This window comes from Petaurus breviceps, unplaced genomic scaffold (assembly GCF_028583685.1).
Source record: "Petaurus breviceps papuanus isolate PSGF00001 unplaced genomic scaffold, PetGlider_PUasm1.0 91133, whole genome shotgun sequence".
NCBI lineage: Eukaryota > Metazoa > Chordata > Mammalia > Diprotodontia > Petauridae > Petaurus > Petaurus breviceps.
The window spans coordinates 97,068,254-97,089,761 of record NW_027187419.1 but is presented as its reverse complement, the minus strand read 5'-3'; the positions used below and the strand labels follow the sequence as shown (position 1 = coordinate 97,089,761).

Sequence of the window (21,508 nt, the reverse complement as noted above, 5' to 3'; positions counted from 1 at the left end):
CTCTATGGGAACAAGATAAAGACATATCAATAGGGGCAGCTAAGTGGCACAGTGGATACTGTGTATATAGTGTATAGAGTACCAGCCCTGTAATCAGGAGGATCTGAGTTCAAATTTGACCTTGTACACTGGACACTTACTACAACTGTGTGACCCTGGGCAAGTCACCTAACCTTGATTGCCTCAGAAAATAATAAAAGACATATCAATAAGAGTGGAATAGAAGAATGATTGAGTAGTAGCAAGGTTATGTACCATGAATTTGTAGCCCAGATGTGTTCTCTCTGTCAACTGAAAGGAAAGACAGGCTGAGATCACAAATTGCATGGACTAACAACAGATATTCCAGAAAGAGAATGTTAATAATGAAAGCTCAAAGAGCTTGCACTCTGCAAATATTTACCTCATCCACTAGCACTGCAGTTTCTTTCTTAGTCTTTGCATCTGAGAAGGAAGGGTTTGCTGTATACACATTGATCATTCGTTCCAGGCCTGAAAGGACACCCATGCATGGTATCAATGTTACATCCTCTAGTACTCTGCCCCTAATGCATAGAGTCAACTGGTACTTTGGGATAATATAACAACAACTGGAATTTTAAAAAAAATCTCAACTTCAGTTACCTTTTCAGCCTTTATTTGTTTATTTTGGGTTAGGAGGTTGGATTTATGATTTCATAAATGGAGAACACCAAGTATAGGTGTTCCACACAATTCAGCAAGCCACTCACCCATAATCTATAGCTTGAGAGTACTGTTTGGGCAACTAGAGATTGTGACGTGCAGTATCAGAGGCGAACTTGGACGGAGGCCTTCTTGATTCCATGGCTGGTCCTTTGTACACTCTTAACCAAGGAAGTTTGAGGAATTCTAAATATTTCATTATCTATGTGAACTGCTCAAAATGCTTACTTATTTCTGTTGTTACTTTGAACAAAAATTTTGATTTTGTTGTTACTATTTTTAAAAAAATAACTGATATGGTATGGTTGACTCCTAACATCCAGGCAGCTCTCCTTGGCTCCGATATTCAAATTACTCAATATATTTAAGTCATAAACTTCTCATCATTTACTGGACCAAAATAAATCATTAACTACTAGCAGGCCTCAGTTTCCTCATCTGTAAAAGTAAGGGATGGGGCTGGCTGTCTTCCAAGGTCCCTTCCAACTCTGACTTCTCTGGTTCTATGATGCTAAATGTTGACCTGGGAGGTAAAACAAGGCATATGCTAATAGAACTACTGAATAACAAGCAACCTTCCATCCACAAACAATCATTTTTATCCAGTTGCATCATACAACTTTTTTTTAAGGTAGGAGATTTTATTTGTTTGATTTCTACAGTGCCTAAGGTCCTCGTTTGAAAAACTGTTACCTTGTATAGTAACTTTAGACCAGTTAGCCAGAAAACATTACCCATTTCCCACCTGATTTCAGAAATCAATTAAAAAGTTTCCCCTCTTAAATTGGCATTTAGAGGTATGTAGTGAAGGCCACCCTGTGAAGCCATGGTCCTCTTCAAAAACAAAGGACCAGCAACAACAGAGGTTTGCAGAGTATACAGCTAGATCACAAGGTCACCTTCAGTTTTTTTTCTCTCTTTTTTAAAAAGTTCTTTTCTAATTTTACAGATTGAGTTTCTCATCAGTGTTCTTCAATGAGGTCATTTTTCTTCAATTCAAATCTGGCTTAACACAAAATGGTAAATCTCATTTCTTAGCGCAGTACTTTTCCCCACTGGGTCACTCCAAGTGATAATTACAAACCTTCCTTGTCTCTTGAGGCTTTTTCAATATCCTCCTGCAGTCTTGACAATTTGGATTTTATTGAAGACTTTCGTCTCTCTTTATCCATCCCATTTGCAGGATCTTCTTCCTGTCCAGAAAATATTGAACGTATTACAGCGCTGATGAGAAAAGGGAAAGATTTGGGATTCTTTTTTCATACCATTGCATTATGTCCATGTTGACTATACTTGGTTTGAGGGTTGTTTTTAGGGGTTTTTTTTGCTTTTTGGAGGGAGTAAGGCAGTGCAATTGGGGTTAAGTGACTTGCCTAAGGTCACACAGCTAGTAAGTGTTAAGTGTCGGAGGCTGTATCTGAACTCAGGTCCTCCTGATTCCAGGGCCAGTGCTCTATTCAGTGTGTTACCTAGCCGCGCCATTGGTTTGAGTTTAAAAGAAAATAAAAAGAGAGTAAATAGAAGATGATCTTTGGCTTTATTCCACAGTGATATACCTGTTCAGCTCTTTTCCTTATTCACACTTTGCATCTTTTAGCTAAGCATGTTCTCTTTTGGGAATGGGTCTCACTTTACTTCTATCAGTTATAGAATAGATGTTATCGGGGTGGCCAGGTAGCATAGCGAGTAAGAGCACTGGCTCCAGTGTTGAGAAGACCTGGAGATCAAATCCCGGGCTCAGACACTTAGCACCCACCCAGAAACACCTGGCCGTGTAATCTTGAGCAAGTTACTTAACCCCAATTGCTTAGGGGCGGCCAGGTGGCTCAGCGAGTAAGAGCACTGGCTCCATTGTCAGGATGACCTGGATCAAATCTGGGCTCAGATACTCAGCACCACACACAGAAATAACTGGCCGTGTAACCTTGAGCAAGTTACTTAACCCCGATTGCTTTAAAAAAAAAAAAGAATAGATGTTATCATTCTAGTGTTATATGCTTTGGTATCTGCTGTTATGGTGGCTCCAGATAAGAGACCAGAGTGACCAAACCAGAGTACCTCCACAGGGAAACCTCTCCCTTTGAGCAGGGCTCCTATAGGCATCACATCCCTCTCAACTTCTGAAGGTCTCTCTCATTAACACTTTTTTGAGTCAGGATACATTTACAATCTCATGTCCTCTTCAAATCTGCTATAATCTCACCTTCTTGCAAGATGACTTCCTGTCATTATGCCCTGCCCATCTTTGCTGCTATAGCCTCCTCTCTGAGACCACATTTCATTTATCCTGTATATACATCCTATATGCACAGATGTTTGTATATTGTCTCCCCCATTAGAAGGCAAGTTTCTTGAGCACAAGGACTGTTTTTGTCTTTCTTTATGTCTCTGGCATTTAGTATAGTGTCTATAGGGCATTTTTGTTCAGTCATTTTCAGCTGTCAGACCCTTTGTGACCTTATTTAGGATTTTCCTGGAAAAGATGTTGGAGTGGTTTGCCATTTCCTTCTCTAGACTATTTTACAGATGAAGAAACTAAGGCAAACAGGGTTAAGTGACTTGTCACACAGATAAGAAGTGTCTGCGGCCAGATTTGAACTCACAAAGATGAGTCTTCCTGACTCCAGGCCCAGCACTCTCTCCATTGAGCACCTACCTGCCTTCTCGGGACTTGAGGATTCCTCATTTTATCACAGAATTTCTGGAAATGACATTGGCAATGTTACCTATAAATACATTTTCCTTTTATTGGCAAATGCGTTTTTCCCAAAAGAACTGCCCAGTCACTGGGGAGCAGGAAACTATTGGATTAAGGTTTGCCAACGCATTTTGCTTCCTCTAATTCCCTACTTACAAAGTAATCAGTTAGTAGGAATTCAGATTTTTCCTCTGTAGCTGAAACTGCAGTTTCTTCCAGTAAAGTACTAATGTCTTTTTCAACATCAATCTTGCTGATGGCACAGTGGAGTTGGGTGTGACCCTGTGGAAAGGAGGAAGCAGGGTACCACTGGTGATTGAAGTAGAAAGCTTCTTGTCATAAGCATAACTAGAGTCACAGAATTGTCAGTACTCACGGTGGTCAAAGTTTGTACAAAAATCGAGACATGTTGGTTGTATTGGTTTAAGATATTACACAGCAGTTGGATTCTTTCCTTCTCCAAGTCTAGGACATTCTAAAAAAACACGACAAAATCCAATCAAGTTAGACATGAACCAGTAACAATGCTAGGCTGATGTAACGTCACACAGTGAGCATTCTGGGGAAAGCAAGCACCAGTCATTCCTCATCACAGCGCCACCGAATGGGTCATAAAACTCCTGTCCAATGGAGATTTCCCAAGGGATGAAAATGCTTCCATGGCTGCCCTATAGAACTACCTTTAAGATTAGTATAGCTCAGACACTTTTTTCCAGGCTCCTTTGGGTCCAAGGGCATATTAAACATCTGCCATGGATTGTCTGGGATCCATAAAGCAGGAGGTGAAAAGAGAGGAGAACAGGAAGGGAGAAAGTAGAAGTTCCATCAATGCAGAGAAAGTATGGTAGAAAATGTGATCCATACTTGGACCCATGAAACTCACTTTATCAATCAACTGGTAAATATTTACTGAGTACGTATTATATGACAGAGCCTGGGTAAGGCAACTTGGAAGAGATAAAGAATGTTAAGGTATGGCCCCTGTTTTCAGCTGGGTGGTGGAGTGAATGGAGTGCTGGACTTGGGGTCAGCTCCAATTCAAATCCTGCCTGAGACACTCACTGTATAACCAGGCCTCAGTTTTCTCATCTATAAAACAGGGAAAATAATAATACCTACCCCATAGGGTTATTGTAAGGAGCAAATAAAATATTATATGTATTGTGTTTTGCAAAGCTTAAAGTTCTATGTAAATACTAGCTATTGTTATCATTCCTATTATTACAACCTAGTTACAACCCATTTGATTAATATTAATACTCAGAAAGTCCAGGGTGTTTGAGGGCCTAGGGCTGGTTTGAGGTGTAGATGTAGAATGTCGACCTAACCAGTAAGATTTGAAGGGAAGAAATTCCAGCCCCAAAATATCTCCTTCAGCAAGATAATTGCTAAGGACCAGATTTCTGTGCTGAGAAATTTATTCTTTTAGGCTATTAGGGAATAGGTTTCTGTTAAAAATTGGGTCCTTAGATGGAGTAACACATTAAGCCTTATTAATTATTCATACCTTGGTATGAATATGGTACCAGTGTGACAGCTAGAAGGAAGCAACTCCCTGTAGGATGAGACATACAACTGGTGTTTTTTCTAGGGTGAAGGATGGAGAAGGACCAGATCACTGCGTAGGAAAGACAGGCCTGGGATAAGTGCCATAGGAAGGCTCTTTGAGAATTTATGAATTGCCTGAAGGTCAAGAGAAGATGTGCAAAGAGGGGATAAAGGGAACTCTGAAAGTGGAAGGCTGAGAGTGCCCAAGACAAAATCTCTGACCTTCTGTAATGTTAATTGAATATAAGATCTGCCCAGCCCATTAATAGGCCTCCTGTGGAGCTCATTAAGGGAAGCTTGCTTAGGAGAGGTTTTCTTGTAGGAAGGCTTTCATGCCTTTTGTTAATTTCTAATTAGGCACTGAGTCATGAGGGTTGTGATGCCCTCTGGCTCTAAACAGGGTATATATTACACTCTGAGTTTAGAATTTTGTTTTGGGGCTCACTAATTGGAAGAGTGTTCTTGTCATTTGACCAGATAAGACTTTGAGTCACTGTTAAGGAGTACCGCCCCCCTTTGAAAAACCCAGATTTTGGAGCTTTTTTCTCTGGTGACTATGTGTGTATTGCCTTGGTCAGACAGCTGGATCTGTCTGATGATCTGTGCTAATTTCTCAGACAGTTAGAAGCCCTGTCTGTTGGTCTTTATTTCTCTGCTTGCATTTTCTCTATTTTCTTTGTTTGGGCTTTCTTTGAAGTTCAGGGTGCTGATTTTTCCCCTGAATGCAATTAAAAAAGATTGCTGACCCCTTGAATATTTCCTATTAAAGCAGATCTAAGAACCTGTGCTAGCAGCCATCCTGGGTATGCTGGTGTGGTTGCTGCTGCACCTTCACAATTTTGTAGAATGTCGACTGTACTGAGAACAAGGTTCTATAGGTCATTCCTTTAGTAAAGCTGTACCAGGTTGTTCCTAGCTTATCATACTAGGAGTTGCTTGGCAATGATCCTGAAGAAGGTTTCACATAAATATGTGGGCTATAAGTCTATAACAGGTTATTGAGGAAGCTAGAGAAGTGTAAAAATACATCCTTAACTTTCTGAGGTTGTATAGGACAGGTAAGATGGTGTAGTGTTAGAATACTGGACTTAGACTTAGCAAGACCTGGATTCAAATCCTTTATCAACCCCAACTGGTCTTTCCTTTGTTCCTCACATCTAACCTCTCATACCCCACCTCTGTGCAGTTTCCCTGGCCATCTTGCTTGCCTGAAATGCACTCCCTACTCAAGTCCACTTCACACTATCTTCTTCCTTTAACATGCAGCTCATTCATCATCTTCATGAAGCCTTTCCTGATTCTCCTAACTATTAGTGTCCTTCCCACCAACTACCTTGTATTTAACTATTTTGTATATTTTGTATTTATTAACTTGAAAATAATAGCTGATATTTATATAGTGCTTTAGGAGTTCTACATATATTTTCTCATCTAGGTGGCACAGTGGATAGAGAATCAGTCTTCCTGCCTCCATCAGGAAAACCTGAGTTCAAATCCTACCTTGGATACAGACTAGTTATGTAATCCTGGGCAAGTCACTTAATTTTGTTTGCTTTGGTTTTCTCATATGTGAAATGGGCTGGAGAAGGAAATGGCATACCACTCCAGTATCTTTGTCAAGAAAACCTCAAATGGAGTCATGGAGAGTTGGACGCAACTGGAAACTACTAAGAAACAAACAAATCTCATTCAAGATATTAAATTCTAGGCATTAACTTTATATTTATGCTATAAATACATATGTATGTGTTTATATGTACGTGCATATATGTGTGTATATACATATATGTATAAATGTGTGTGTCTATACCTTTGTTATTTTTCTCAGTGACACATGAGCTACTTTCGAGTAGGGATTATTTTATTCTTTGTATTTGTATCCCTTCTGGAGAAGGAAATGGCAAACCACTCTAGTACCTCTGCCAAGAAAACCCCAAATTGGGATCATGAAGAGTCACACATGATTGAAACTACTGAACAACATAACAATAATGTATGTCCCCAGCACCACCACACCTGGTACATAGTAGGCACTTGGTAAATATTTGGTTGATTGATCAGTCCCTTCATTGATGTAGATAGCAGCTCCTTCATGCCTCAGTGAATGGTCTCTGTGTGATTTTGTGCTGCTCAATCTTCTGGTGATTGGCTTGTTTGCACTTTACTCAGCTAGTCCTTGGACAGCAAAATTATGTTCCATCACTAAGTCTAAGCTTTCCAACATGTTAGGACCTGAAAAAGTATGTGCTGCTCAGGTCCTGTTCTGAACAGTGGCCTTGGTTCTTTTATATGAGTACATCATATATATATATGGGGTCAAGTATTAAAATTTGGGACAATAAATGAAATCCAATCTTTGATTATAAAAAAAGAACTTTGATAACTTATGTATACCTACCTGTCCAAATGGAATACTATAAGCACCTGTACTAAATAAAATGTGAATTTGGTGCCAAGAGCCCTCTTTGAAAGACTGAACCATTGCCAAAGGTGAATCAGCAATCTATTTTCTTTGCTTTTTTTGGGAGGGCAATTGGGGTTAAGTGACTTGCCCAAGGTCACATGGCTAGTTTTTGTGTTGAGTGTCTGAGGTTGGATTTGAACTCAGCTCCTCCTGACTCCAGGGCCGGTGCTCTTTTCACCGCACCACCCAGCTGCCCCCAGCAATGCATTTTCAGAGGAGTGAGCTGTGTGCTTCCTAAAAGACACAGAATCCAAATTCCTTTGGTCATGGTTCTATATAACAAATGAAGAGCCCCTAACCAATAATATTAGACTTGACTAATAAATATTCCCAACTAATTGTACCACAAGGGAAACAGAAGAAGAGGAAACGTCATTTGTCTGAAAGTCCTAGGACTAATCAGTGGCAGAGCCTACAGCAGAGAGCATTAGACAAATCAGGGCCCTTGACTGCAGTTCTGATCTCTACTTGTCAAGGCTCCATCAGCCGACCCCTCAGAAGAAAATCATCCAATGCATAACTTGCCTGATAACAGTTTTGTAAAGTGGCTTCCCATTTGAGTCTGGTTGTATAACCGGCAATGTTCTTTTGGTAATAGTTTTCATCTTCTTTTGCCAGCTTCTCTGTTGATTTTTTCAGCTTACTGAGCAACTAAAAAAAAAAGATCAGTTATACACATTTTCACCAATACATTAGCAAAGCACTTTGCAGGTTTTGCAGGAAGAATTCTGTTTGGTCCAATTATATGGTGTTTTACAGATAGGAATAGGGACTGGGCCTGAGGTTTCAATGAGATAGGAATTCTCTGAGGAGGACACTTCCTCTACCAAAGAAGTTGGCAGCATCTTTGCAACTAACTCATTGAATTGAGTTCCCAGATAGTAGATCAAGATCTCAAAGCATTACCTGGTCAATGAATAGATCGTGAAAAGAATATTGGATATGGAGACAGATTTTGTTGTTTCAGTCATGAACAATTCTTTGTGGCCCCATTTGGGGTTTTCTTGGCAAAGATAATGGAATAGTTCACCATTTTCTTCCCAACAATTCATTTTACAGATGAGGAAACTGGGGTAAATAGGGTAAAGTGACTTGCCCAGAGTCACATAGCTAGTCTTAGGCTTCATTTGAACTCAGGACCTCCTGACTTCAAGCCTGGTATTCTATTCACTCTGCCACCTAAGTGCCCCTAAGGACAGATATTCTGAATTTATTTTCAGACTCTGCTACTAACGATCTGAATGGACCTTGAGCAAGTCAATTTACCTCTCTATGCCTCAGATTTCTCACCTGTAAAATGAGGTTGTTGGACTTTAGCTCTAATGCCTCTTATGATTCTAAATCCCATAACTAAGCTAGTGAACAAAGCCATGGACCTTCTCTACCCTAGCCTCCTCAACCCCACAGCTCAGGAAAGGAAGAGGAGCCCAGGATCTGAGGACTGAAAGAGACCTAGGGGAACATCTGATTCAATGGCCCCTGCTCCCCATTTTGTAGATGAGGAAGCCACCCCCAATGGAACACACAATTAAAATAATAGCTGACCTTTACATAGTATTTCAAGGTTTATAAGACATTTTACATATACTACTGACCTCTGTTCTCTTGATAATCCATAAGGTATGCAATTATCAGTATTATGATCATCCCCCATATTATAGAAGATGAAACAGAAAATCAGGAAAATACCTTGACTATGGTCACATGGGAGTGTGATACCACCTCACAGGCAGTGATACAGGTAGGGCAGCTTTCTCCTAACTTCATATTCACATTCTCTTTTTTTTTCCCTGAGGTAATAATTTTGTATTTTATTATTTTTAATTTTTAAAATTTTCCATAACAGTATAATGAAATAAGATGATTGTACATGAAAATACAAATCTGTTATGTACAACTTTCTATTCCACGTTCACATTCTTTATGCTATAGGGCTTCTCAAATCTCCCTTCCCCTTCCCCACCCTCCATAACACTGAGAAACTCATGAGACACGACAGAGAAATTGAGGGTGTTTGAACGTCTCTTAGAAGAGAATAATATGAAATGCTTCCTCTAACTGCACAGATACAGTTTAAAAGCTTTTCAATCTCACCCACTTTATATTTAGGAACATTATGAGTGATGCTACGTAGTAAAGAACATTCATCCAAAAAGTTAAACCTTAACGACAGATGCGATTTCTCTCAGGCTCATTTTGTTGTTTTATTTCATTTGCTTGGCATTCACTTACATGGCCTATAAAAGACACAGCAGGTTTCTAGAACTCAGGTGCCCCAAACCATCCTTCCCTTCAATGAACAGCTCAGTTGCTGCTTCTTACAGGACACCTTTTCTGAATCCCCTGGGTCTAAGTACTCTTTCCTTCTTGAAATGATTTTGTATTTTCATTTTCTCGTGTACATGTTGTATTATCTCCTTAGAATGGAGACTTCTTGAGGACAGGAACTGTTCTATTTTTATCTTTGTATCCCCAGTAACTACTTTGTTGTTGTTATTCAGTCATATCCAAATAATCATGACCCCATTTGAGATTTTCTTAGCAAAGATACGGCAGTGGCTTGCCATTTCATTCTCCAGATTATTTTACGTATGAGAAAACTGAGGCAAAGAGGGTTAAGTAACTTGCCCAGGGTCACTACTAGTAAGTATCTGAGGCTGGGTTTGTACTCAGGAAGATGAGTCTTCCTGATCCCAGCCCTTGGCACTCTATCCATCGAGTCACTAGTTGCCCATCCCCAGTGTCTAGCACAGTCTTTTTGTGTGCATAGTAGGAGTTTAATAAATGTTTGTTAAATAAAATGTGAACTGTGTCTATCTTAAGGGGAAGAACACTACTCATCTTCTAATGGAGTATTTTAAAAGATTCAAAGAATGGCCATGGTTGTTGTTGTTCAGTCACGTCTGACTCTTTGTGACTTTATTTGGTGTTTTCTTGGCAGCGATACTGGAGTGGTTTGCCATTTCCTTCTCCAGCTCATTTTACAGATGAGAAACTGAGGCAAATGGGGGTAAGGGACTTTCCCAAGGTCACACAGCTAGTAAGTAAATGAGTCTGGATTTGAACTCAGGCAGATAAGTCTTTCTGATTCCAAGCCCAAAGCTCTATCCACTGTGCCACCTAACTGACCATGGAGATGTCTGGCCAAATGATTGTTTTCAGAGCCCTCTGACTGGGCTGGTACCCCCAACTAATGAAATCTCAGTCACCTATGAAACCTGAGCTCAGTCTGCATAAATACCAGGTCCTGAGGTCTTCAATTGCTTCTGTCCTATAAATTCATATCAAATGAAGTCAGAGACAGGAAAATAAACTTCTCTATATTCAACTTCTTGCTTGAAGAACTTTGCAAAGACCTTCAGTGGGGCTTTAAGGACCTTTCACTGAGCCAATTCCTTGAAGGTTGAATTTTCCCATTCCATTTTTACCGTCCAGAACATTGAGAATCATAGGAAGGTTTGGCAGCCTAGGATGGTTTGGTTTCATTCTTTTGTTTGTTTATTTTTTTTCCATGATCTGGGCCTGTGAAGTCATCACTGCAGGACAGTGGTGTCAAACCCAAATAGAAACAGGATTCATACATCAGATTTCTGCCAGCTGCATATTGACTTAGTTTTAAAATATAGTATTATGTATGTTTTATTGTATTTTATTTATTTTGTTAGAATGTTCCCATTATTCAGGCCGCTCTCAGCAGTGCTGAAACACCAGTCTGCTACCTTTCTGACATGTCTGCTGCAGGGATTTCTTTGTGGAAGAATACCCTCCCCTGAAATAAACTGGTCATTTAGTCTTGTGGCCTGGGATAGTTGGGAAGTTAAGTGACTTGTTGCCAGGAACATTTCAGTGTCAAAGGCTTTGTATTTCTCACTTAGTTCAGTGACTGGTATACAGAAAGCATTTAATAAATGCTCATTGATTGATTGGTTGATTCTTGATGCCAAAGCTACTTCTCATATAACCATTACTTTCACCATTAGTTTAGGTGAGAAAATGAATACAATATCTTTATTCAGTTTGGGGACTAAAAGAGTTACCAAATAAAGGCAAGACAACACTGTCTCTGATCTAAGGAAAAACAGTGGTTCGATTAGAGAGGGCCTATTGGGGGAAGGTGGGAGACCATCACAAGCTTTTATCTAGCCCCAAAGCTGCTAATTCAGGGATGAATGGGAAGTCCATAACTTAAATTTTTCCAACTGTCTTTTATTTATATGTTAAGGCACTATTTTCCTTGCCTTAGGAATAGGTAGTGGATAGTGTGCTAGGCCTGGATTCAGATCCAGCCTCAGATACTTGTTAGCTATGTGACTTTGACCAAGTCACTTAACTTCTCTGTCTGCCTCAGTTTCCTCAAGTGTAAAACAGGGATAATAATAGTACCTACCACCCAGGGTTATTTGAGGATCAAATGAGAGAATCCTTGTAAAGCACTAGGCAAGTGCCTGGAATATAGGAGGCACTTGATAAATGCTTGTGTCCTGTCTTTCTTCCTAACCCCTAAGACACTTCCTGGTCCTTGGTATTTTATCATGCTAAGGTTTTTTGGCTTTCTCTAAAGCTGATTCATTGTTCCCTACTTGTCAACCTATGGTCAAGTCTTTAAGTGAGGAAGACTAGAATTTGCAAAGAAAACTACAACCCTGTAATACCCTACTAACACAGTCCCCAAGTTATTGCCAGATCAGGCAGCAACTGGATTTTGCCATTGTTTGCACAACATGTAGGGACTGCACCGGCACTGTTGCCATTTTCTCCAAGGTATTCCTTTTTTATGAAAAACACACAGTCCATTTATTATTTGGGCAGCTAGGTGGCCAAGGGAATAGAGCGCCCGGGCTGGAGTCAGGATTACTCATCTTCCTGAGTTGAAATTTACCCTTAGACCATTTATTTATTAGCTGTGTGACCCTGGGCAAGTAATTTAACAGTTTGCCATAATGTCCTCATAGGTAAAATGAGCTGTAGAAGGAAATGGCAAACCATACCAATATCTTTGCCAAGAAAACCCCAGATGGGGTCAGTTAGAGTGAGATATGACAAATGACTGAATGACAACAAATTTATTATTTATTATATATGTTATCTGTCCCCTGACTCCCCCATAAAACACCATCTTTTTAAAGTACACATTGAATAAAAATAATTTGGAATCAACCTTTCATTATCTCTCCATACTGAAAAACTGATAAAACTACAAATGGATTTTCAAGGGAAAGGAATCCTTTTGCTAGTAAGGAGAGTAAGTCCATCCATCTCAGAAAGATATTTGGCATCGACACAATTGGCTATGACAGGGTACCTTTCGCTTCTCCTTCTCAGTCACTGATTGCTTGGCACTTTCTACAGAATGGAAAAGAGCTTCATGCTTCTTGGTTTCCACCATTAATTTCTTTTTGGCCTAAAGTCAAAAACATCAAAAATTTAAAAAAGAGCAAAATGGCATGTCAGAAGCTAAGCTGCTCTATTTTCAGATTAATCATGTCTACGACGATGGCTTTAACGACTGGCTAATTTTTGGTTCCTCTTCTCCAAACCTGCCACTAAAATATTTCAGAAGCCAACAGTTTGCCCTGAGAATCAGTATATATGTTTTTAATATATTTGGTGCTCTTGAGAGAGTTGTAAGTTTTGCTGAAATGCTGAAGGCTGTACAAGGTTCCAAAACATTACTTTAGTGCAAGGTTGTTTGCTACAGAGAAATTCCAGGATGAATGTTGTCTTTATGTCTTGGGAACCATGCAAATGGAGGCTATAAATTAGTTTACTTTGGTTCCTTCTGTGCTGCTTACTGATACTCTCAGTTCTTCCCTCCCTTCCCTCTCCCCAAATAAAATAATAACCTTCTATACCCTCAAGCTCTCATTTTATATCACTCTTCCTTTCCTGCTAAGTATCTAGAAAGGGTGCTCAACACTCATTGCCTCTATTTCCTCACCATCCACTCACTCCTCAGCCCTTTACATTTCTGGACTTCAACCCAACCATTCTACTGAGCCTGCTCTCTCCAAGGTCTCTAGTGTCTTTGTAATTGTTAAATCTAATAGCCCCTTGTCAGCCTCCTCTTCCTTGACATTTCCATAGCTTTTAACACTGCTGACCACCCCATTCTTCTGGGTAGTCATTCCTTCCTTGGTTTCTATGGCGCTTTTTCTTTTTGTTTTCCTTCTGTCTGTCTGACTGCTCCTTATCAGTCTCTTTCATTGGTTTCTTGCTCATCTATCACCCCCACCTCCCAACTGTGGGCTTCCATCCAGGTTCTTTCTTTGTCCTTTTTCTCTATGTTGTTTCCCATAAAGATCTTACTTACTCACAGTGGTGTCCTTCATCACCTTCACCTCTATTTATATGATATCCAAATATCAAACCTTAATCTTCACTTTCCTTCTTGATTTCTCCACTAGTTTCTCATATCCTTCATGATTAAAACTGAATTCATCTTTCCCTATAAATCTTTTCCTTCTCCCAATTTCCTCATTTTTATCAATGATACATCTTCCCACACCCAATTCATTGCTAAGTCCTATTAACTCTAATTCTCCCAAATTTCTCACATTTATTCTTTCTTTTATACTCCCACATAGGTAGAAAGTTCCTGAGCTGGGATTTAAACTCATGTCCTCAAGATTCCAAATCCATCATACTTGTACAGGCTTTCACTATTTTTGATAAATCTCTCTCTACCTCTAGTCTTTGCTTCCTACATTTGCCAAAACAATTTTTTTAAATATACAAGTCTGATCATGTCATTCTCCTAGCTCAGAAACCTTCAGTGGCCTCAGAACTATATCATAAAACACTAACTACTCATTTTTCCATTTAAAATTCTCTACAAGCTAGCTCCAATTTACCTTATTTCTCATTAATCCCCCTCATCCACTGTTATAGCCAATTGTGTTCTCTGTTTTCACTTTCTCATTTCCAGGCATTAGTTCAGGACATCTCCCATTGGGACCCATGCTTTCTCTATATTTCTGCCTGTTGAAATTCCTTTCTTCTTTCAAAATCTGGCTGAAGTCCTAGTTCTTCCATGAAGCCTTCCACAATTCTGCTAGCTAGAAGTGATTTCAATCATACCCTACAGCACTTTGTCTGGGTCTCCCCTTCCTTGTATTGGCCTTTATCACATTTCACTTTGTTTTATATTTATTATTTTATTATATCAATTACATCATATGTGTCTCCTTCTCCCCCTCCCCAGTAGAATATAAGCTTCTTGAGGGCAGGGACCATTTAGTTTTAATCTACATGTGCCTTTTGCTTTGCCCAATACCTTATTATTATTGATGCTTTATAAATATTTATTAAGTGAAATTGTGTCTCCCTTAAAAACTTTATGAGAAGGGGGAAAATTCCTCATGTTGACCAGAATTAGACAACTCTCATTGAGCAATTAGGTATCTGACTGGTGCCCCATGGAATAACTTGCCTTCTGAGAGGATAAAGTGTTACTACCTTGGCCAGTAGCCTAGGACCATGATAAATCCACCTTCCAACTTTCTGTAAATCACCTAAGGCTAATTAATAATGCTTAAAACCCGGGAGTGTTAAGATTGAGGTTAGACTCATAAGACCTTATGTATATTGTCTGTAATCAGTCTGAATGTTCTCTGGAGATAAAATTAGCTGTTTGAGGTTTGTTTGGATAGGATGGTTGTCTTCAATTGTCCATTCCTGAGATAGTTTTGAATTAAATGACTACCAAATGTTTTCTCATTCTAGTTCTAGGAATACTGTAAAAACAAACAGCCACAGTCCATCTTTCTCTTTAGCATTCACCTTGAGAAGCAGAGCTGGAACAATTTTAATGTGGATAGTGTCCCTGAAATGCTGTTCAAGGGAGAAAGGATCAAAGGTTTCCTTTTAGACAGCCAGGATTCAAGGGAGAACACATTAGGTAAGTATTTAAGGGAAGTACTTGGTCCTTTAAGCCTTTTCTATCCAAACTCCTTTGATTCTAACTGTGGAGCAAATTCTCCATCTTGAGAACTTTATGCTTTGCGCTCCTCTGCTGCTTTGCAAAAAATAAAATTATTTACTTAGAAATTGGGAAATCGAACAGTTCTTTAAATGACCCTTTTTCTCTGAAACAAATTGGGTCTATCTTTTTTAACCCCAATATTGTGCCAGTGATGTTGTGTGTCTCTGAGTCATAGAACGTTAAAGTCTCTGTAGAATCAAACTTGAGGGTCACCCAAAGGGCAATGGAAAGACATGTGGTGGGTGTGATCAGACTACAACACGTTACAAATGAGGAATTAGGCTTCTCAAGCTGTGTAAAGGATGCCATCAAAGTAATGAAGAATTTGGTCACATGGGCCAGTGAGGGAAAATGATTTAGAAAACCCAGGTGCTACATGAGAAATGCCAAGAGAATGCAAGGAAGACCCCCCAGGTAGGGTGGGTGGGTGGACCTTCCATGGTGAACTTATGGGAGGATGTGCATGAGAATTCCCACAGAGTGGAGAGGAATGTTTGGGTCATGATCTGTAGCTTTGGGAGGGAATACCCACATCTGTGAGATCCCAAATCCCCTAAATAATTGTTTTTGGAAACACCATTAGCTCTTCAGGCATTATTTCTGGCTTTTTGTCCATTGTGTTTCCACATTTAGGGCAATACTGCCCTGCCCAAGAACATGAAAAATAATTTGCTTTTTAGATTATAGATCTAGTTCCCTCATTTTACAGAGAAGAAAATTCTTAGAATACAAATTCTTAAAAAATACTTTTGAGAGAAGTTCATAACTCCGAGTGAGTAATAAGTAAAAAGATTAGTTAATCAGACTGGTTTTAGAGAGTATTTATTGTAAAGATGGTCCTTTTGATGGTGATATGCATTATTCAGTCTATATTAGTGAATTAACTAATTTTTAAAAACAGTATTTTAATTCATTGGTTCTGAAGAGATCTCCAATTTTGGAGAAAGTATCACAGGAAACTCTAAAAGTAGAAATAATCCCATTATATCAGAAAGGGCCTCTCATTGCTTGATACTAACTTCTGACTACATCTCCTAGGACATAGTTTAGGGGCTCAGGTTTAAAAAATGAAGATGGAGGTTGACAGTAGAAAACCTCTTGCTGAGGGTAATGCATTTGGATTCTCCCTGTTTCAAAACCTCTTCCTTCTGAATTCCACCTTATAACCAGTTGCTAGAATAAGCACTTTCAAATATAATTTCAATTCCTCACTGCACTACCCAAGAACCTGCAAAACCTTGCCTTCAGGATTACAGATTTAGCACCAGGAGGGACATGAGCAGTCACTCATGTAGCCCCCTCATTTTACTGATAAAGCAACTAAAGTCTACACAGGCAATTCAGCTTGTCTAAGGATACACTGGGAGAAAGTTGCTAAACTGGGATTTGAACTCAAGTCCTCTAGATTCTAAATGCATCAGTCTTTCTCCTGTACCACAGTGGCCAATTTTGTCTAGTATTCACACAATTACCTAAGCTGTTCATGTTGTTACTGCAGCTCAACTGGTAAACTCTTGGAGAGCAAAGACTGAATCTTTTATTGATTTATCTTGTCCCCTTTAGCAGTCTTTAGTAATGGTGCTATGCATAAAAGAACTACATGATAATTGTTTGAAGAATGAATAAAAAAGGGCTTCACTGATTGAAAGGCAAGGTGGCATTTTGGGGAGAGAACTAGACATGGAGTCAGGAAGACCTTGGTTTGAATCCTGCCCTTGATAATGGGTACAATAATACCTGTAGTACCTATTATTGGATTGTTAAGAGGGTCAAATGATATGATGCATCTATAGAGTCTTTGGCAAACCTTCAAGCACCAGGAAATGTCAATAATTATTACTGCGGTTCCCAAGGTAGTGAGGTCATTGGAGGCCTTTTATTCTGAGTAATGAGAGCCAAGGCTCTTGCTTCATGCTATGTAGTTTATATCCACTTACCAAATCTAAAAGGTAGTGTTTCAATATAGAGTTCAATGGAGTACATACCACTGTGGTTCTATTCTGGCACGCTAAGCAAGCAAGGAAGAATTAGAAATATGTACTCTATTATTAGACTCAACTAAATGGAGGGTCAGTGGCCCAGATGTGTTGCTTTGCACAGGAAGTGAGGGAGGAAATAACTAAGGCTATCTACAATCCAGGACTGTCGGACATGGACACAGCAGGAGGTTCAGAGCAGGAAACGATGCCATTTGACCTGCAGATACTATCTTTAAACATACAAAAAACCATTCCCCTTTATTTCTGTGGGAGATGGAGGGATTATTGGACAGGTAGGAAAATATATACACATCTACTCAGGTGAGTAGGTGGTTTTCTCTAACAGAATTCTAACACTAATACACAATGTCACATTTATACACATACATACACGTATTATACAAATAAATTTATGCAAAAGTCAATGTGTGGAAACTTGCCTTAATTTGCTGACTCCAGTTGCTAATAACCAGGTTCGCCATCTTTTCAACTTCATTATCCAGCTTATTGGAGAGAAAAACAATAAAAGTTTTTCATTTTTAAAAATGCTTTCTTCTCGGTGAGTCATTATTCTAGCTTCAAAAGCCTGGCAAGAACTCAACCATAATTTATTGAGATTTCCAATCCCATCAACAGATTCCTTTCCCAAGAAAAGTGCCCAAGTTATCTTGGTTCTTGTGTGTCCTACTGTCTCCAAGACATGGAAAAGACACAGGTTTCAGTCTCAAATAATTTAATGACATAAGAAATTTTGAAATCTTGTAAAAACTTGAATTGTATGTGAATTAGCAGCTAGGTGGCACAGTGAATAGAGTCTTGAGCCTAGAGTTAGGAAGACTCATCTTTGTGAGTTCAAATCTGGCCTCAGATATGTTGTGACCCTGGACCAGTCACTTAACCCTGTTTACCTCAGTTTCCTCATCTGTAAAATTATCTGGGAAAGGAAATGACAAAGCACTCTGGTATCTTTGCCAAGAAAACCCCAAATAAGGTCATGAAGAGTCAGACATGACATCAACAAAAAATGTGAATTGGGAAACATGATTATCCTTTTGTAATCCATGAGGATATAAGCTCCTTGAGGTCAGGAACTGCTTTTTGTTTTGTTTTCGTATCTTCTGCAACTATTGCGATATAGGATAGGTACATAATGAATCTTATTGAATTGACTTGTTACATGCACTGCCGTTGTAGTAGAGGGCTAGGTGGCTCATTGGATAGAGGGCTGGGTGTGGAGTAGGGAAGACCTGAGCTCAAATCTGGCCTCAGACAGATCTGTAACCCTGGGAAAGTCATTCTGCTTCTATGTGTATCAGGCAGCTCCCTAGGATTTATCTACTAAATCATTTATCTATTAAGTTGTAATCCATATCAGTGGAAGGAGTTTCCACACCAGAAGTTACCCCAGGCAGACAAAAATCGGAGCTCCTTTGCATTGTGGTTTCATATATTTGGGGCACTGCCTACTCTCCAACTGCACATTAATTTAGTTTGGATTTATTCTCTATATTTATTACATAGATAATGGGATATGTGCCTATTATCGCCTCCATTAGAATGTACATTCCTTGATGTTAGGGATTGGTTCTTTGTACTTCTTTCTCCAACGACTTGCACAGTGCCTGGCATACAGTAAGTCCTTAACCAATGCCTGTTGATTGATTCATTGATAATTGCTGCCATGATATGTTCATTTCAGTTGACCTGAAATAGTCAATGAAATCTGTCACAAAACAATAAAGAAATGATTAGACTCACTGTTCTTTTCTTCTTCTCTTGTGCACTCAAGACTTGGTGAGTTGGTTTTATTGCTTCTAACTGAATTGCTTTGCCAAGTTTTCTGAGGACAGAGCATAAAGCACATGGAAGCATGGTGTTAGAATTTATACTCATTGTGAAGTGAGCAGAACCAGGAGAACACTGTGCCCAGTAACAGCAACACTGGGCAATGACCAATTTTGATAGACAATTGCAAAAGATTTATGATGGAAAATGTTATCCACATCCAGGAAACAAGTATGGAGTTTGAATGCAGATCAAAGCACACTATTTTCTCTTTTCTTGTTGCTTTTTGCTTCTCATGGTTTTTCTCTTTTGTTCTAATTCTTCTTTCACAACATGACTAATGTAGAAATACATTTAATAGGATTGTACATGTATAGCCTATAGCAGATTGCTTGCTGTCTTGAGGAAGGGGGAGAGGAAGGAAGAAGGGAGAAAAAAAATGGAACTCAAAGTCTTATAGAAATGAATGTTGAAAACTAAAAAATAAAGAGAAAAGAAAGATACCCCCCCCCCCAAAAAAAAATAGAAAGACTGATTGGGTGTACAAGGGAAATAAAATTTATACTTACTTAATTTTTTTCCTGGGAAAGCAGTATGTAAACATACATAGAGTAGCCATTTCATGCAACAAGGAAAGTCTGATGTAAAGTGTTGATGGCGCGTATTGTAAAATATTTATAGCCCCCTTTGGGTTTGGAATAATGGTGGCGGTTAACACTTACTGGTGCAAGTCAGCAGCTGATTTCATGCTCTCAGATGCAAAGGTCCAGGCACCACAAATGCAACTAGAGATAGACACAAGGGGTAAAAGAGTTCGGTTTGAAATTCTAAAATAAACTTTATAGACTAAAAGCATCATGTCTGCCCCATGGTAAGGTGCACAGTGGCTGCAAATATTCCCCAATCCACTTACAACTTCTCTATGGGATTGATTCTTGCCATAGGCATAGGTAATCCTCCATGTTGGAATAGAAGGAGCTAATACAGTTCATCCAGCAGTAACCACTAAACATACTGAATTTTCTCCTGCCTTTTTATTTTTTCTTGAGATTTTTTTTAACCCATTCCTGACAAAAACTAAAGGAGAGAATCTAGGGATCCAGGAACGTTGTCAATATACATTTATTAGTGATGATGGTAAGGATATTGGTTTCTATTTCATTGTGCTAGCAGAGGGGGGTTAGGCATTAGAAAATACCAAAATGCTAAATCTTAAAGATGAAAGTTTTCATCTTGTTTGGATACCAGCAACCCAAGAGCCAGTCCTTCAATTATTTTAACAAATATTTATAAAACTAAAAATATATGTCTGTCTAGACTCTGAAGAAGCAGAAAGCCCAGTGCCTGCCAGATGGCAAGCACTTAAAAATACCTGCTGACTGGTTGACTGCCTTTAGGGCATCTTCACCATCGTTTCAAATTCCACGTGTCCAAAGCTGAGATTATTATCTTTCCCCCTATGCACTCCAGCTTTTCTTGTTTCTGTCCAAAGGACTCTGTTCCATGTTTAGAATTTTGGTGTGATTTTTGACCCTTCCCTCTTCCCTTTTAGATCTAATCAGTGACCAAGTTCTGCTAATTCTAACTCTGCAACATCTTTCACAGCGGTCCTCGCCTTCATATTTCTGCTGCTGTCATCATAATCTAGGCCCTCATCAGCCTGAATTATCGTAACAATTTTCTAACAGTCTCACTGCCTCTTCTCCTACCCTCTTCTGATCCACACTTCATAACACTGTCAAAGTAATCTTCCTTATTCAGAGGTTTAGTCATGACACCTATCTGCTCAAAACTATTCTCTTCTGGATCCCTGAGAAATGTCAGACTTATTCTTTTGGCATTTAAGCCTTTAATCTAATGCCATGATACTTTTTCAACCTCGCCTAATTATTTTCTCCCATGAACCTGAACAACTGAATGTAGGTGGCCCAAATTGTGATTCACATTCTATTCACCCATCTGCCCCGGATAGTTGGCCAAGAGCCTTGCCGTCATATCCTCCCCTCTCTTGCCCCCATTTTCACCCTTTTCCTCTGGGAACAGTAATAAAATCAATATCATTACTGCTCCTAGAAAGGATATGAAATCAACTATCCTAGGACTTTACTCACCATCCCTGCCACATAGTGTCTCATCCATTGCCACACAATGCTTTAGGGCTTTTTGAGTCCTCCCAGACCAAAGCTCCCTGCTTTGGCCACTATTTTCCTATATTTGTTGTCTTTTCCCATCAGAATGTAAGCTCCTTGAGAGCAAGAATTGATTAACATTTGTGTATGTATCTCCAGTACTTCCCATGGGACTTAGAACATAGTAGGTGCTTAATCTTTCTTTCCCTCTTTCTTTCTCTTTTTCTTTCTTCCTTTCTC

At 39.3% G+C, this 21,508-nt stretch overlaps 1 protein-coding gene across 3 annotated transcripts in view; it reads right to left on the bottom strand.

The window, feature by feature from the left end:
- NOSTRIN (nitric oxide synthase trafficking) overlaps window positions 1-21,508 on the bottom strand; it is an 85,769-nt gene that overhangs the window by 26,442 nt on the left and 37,819 nt on the right. The window contains exons 4-12 of one of the 3 annotated variants that reach the window (XM_069080817.1): window positions 19,862-19,924; window positions 19,113-19,194; window positions 17,795-17,857; window positions 12,697-12,795; window positions 7,920-8,045; window positions 3,759-3,857; window positions 3,539-3,664; window positions 1,769-1,877; window positions 404-492 (exon numbers count right to left, since the gene is read on the bottom strand). In XM_069080817.1, the coding sequence (XP_068936918.1) occupies window positions 404-492; window positions 1,769-1,877; window positions 3,539-3,664; window positions 3,759-3,857; window positions 7,920-8,045; window positions 12,697-12,795; window positions 17,795-17,857; window positions 19,113-19,194; window positions 19,862-19,924 (856 nt within the window). Of the gene's footprint in view, window positions 1-403; window positions 493-1,768; window positions 1,878-3,538; window positions 3,665-3,758; window positions 3,858-7,915; window positions 8,046-12,696; window positions 12,796-13,762; window positions 14,027-17,794; window positions 17,858-19,112; window positions 19,195-19,861; window positions 19,925-21,508 lie in introns of those variants that run through there. The other 2 variants (XM_069080819.1, XM_069080818.1) reach the window with 2 other exon arrangements.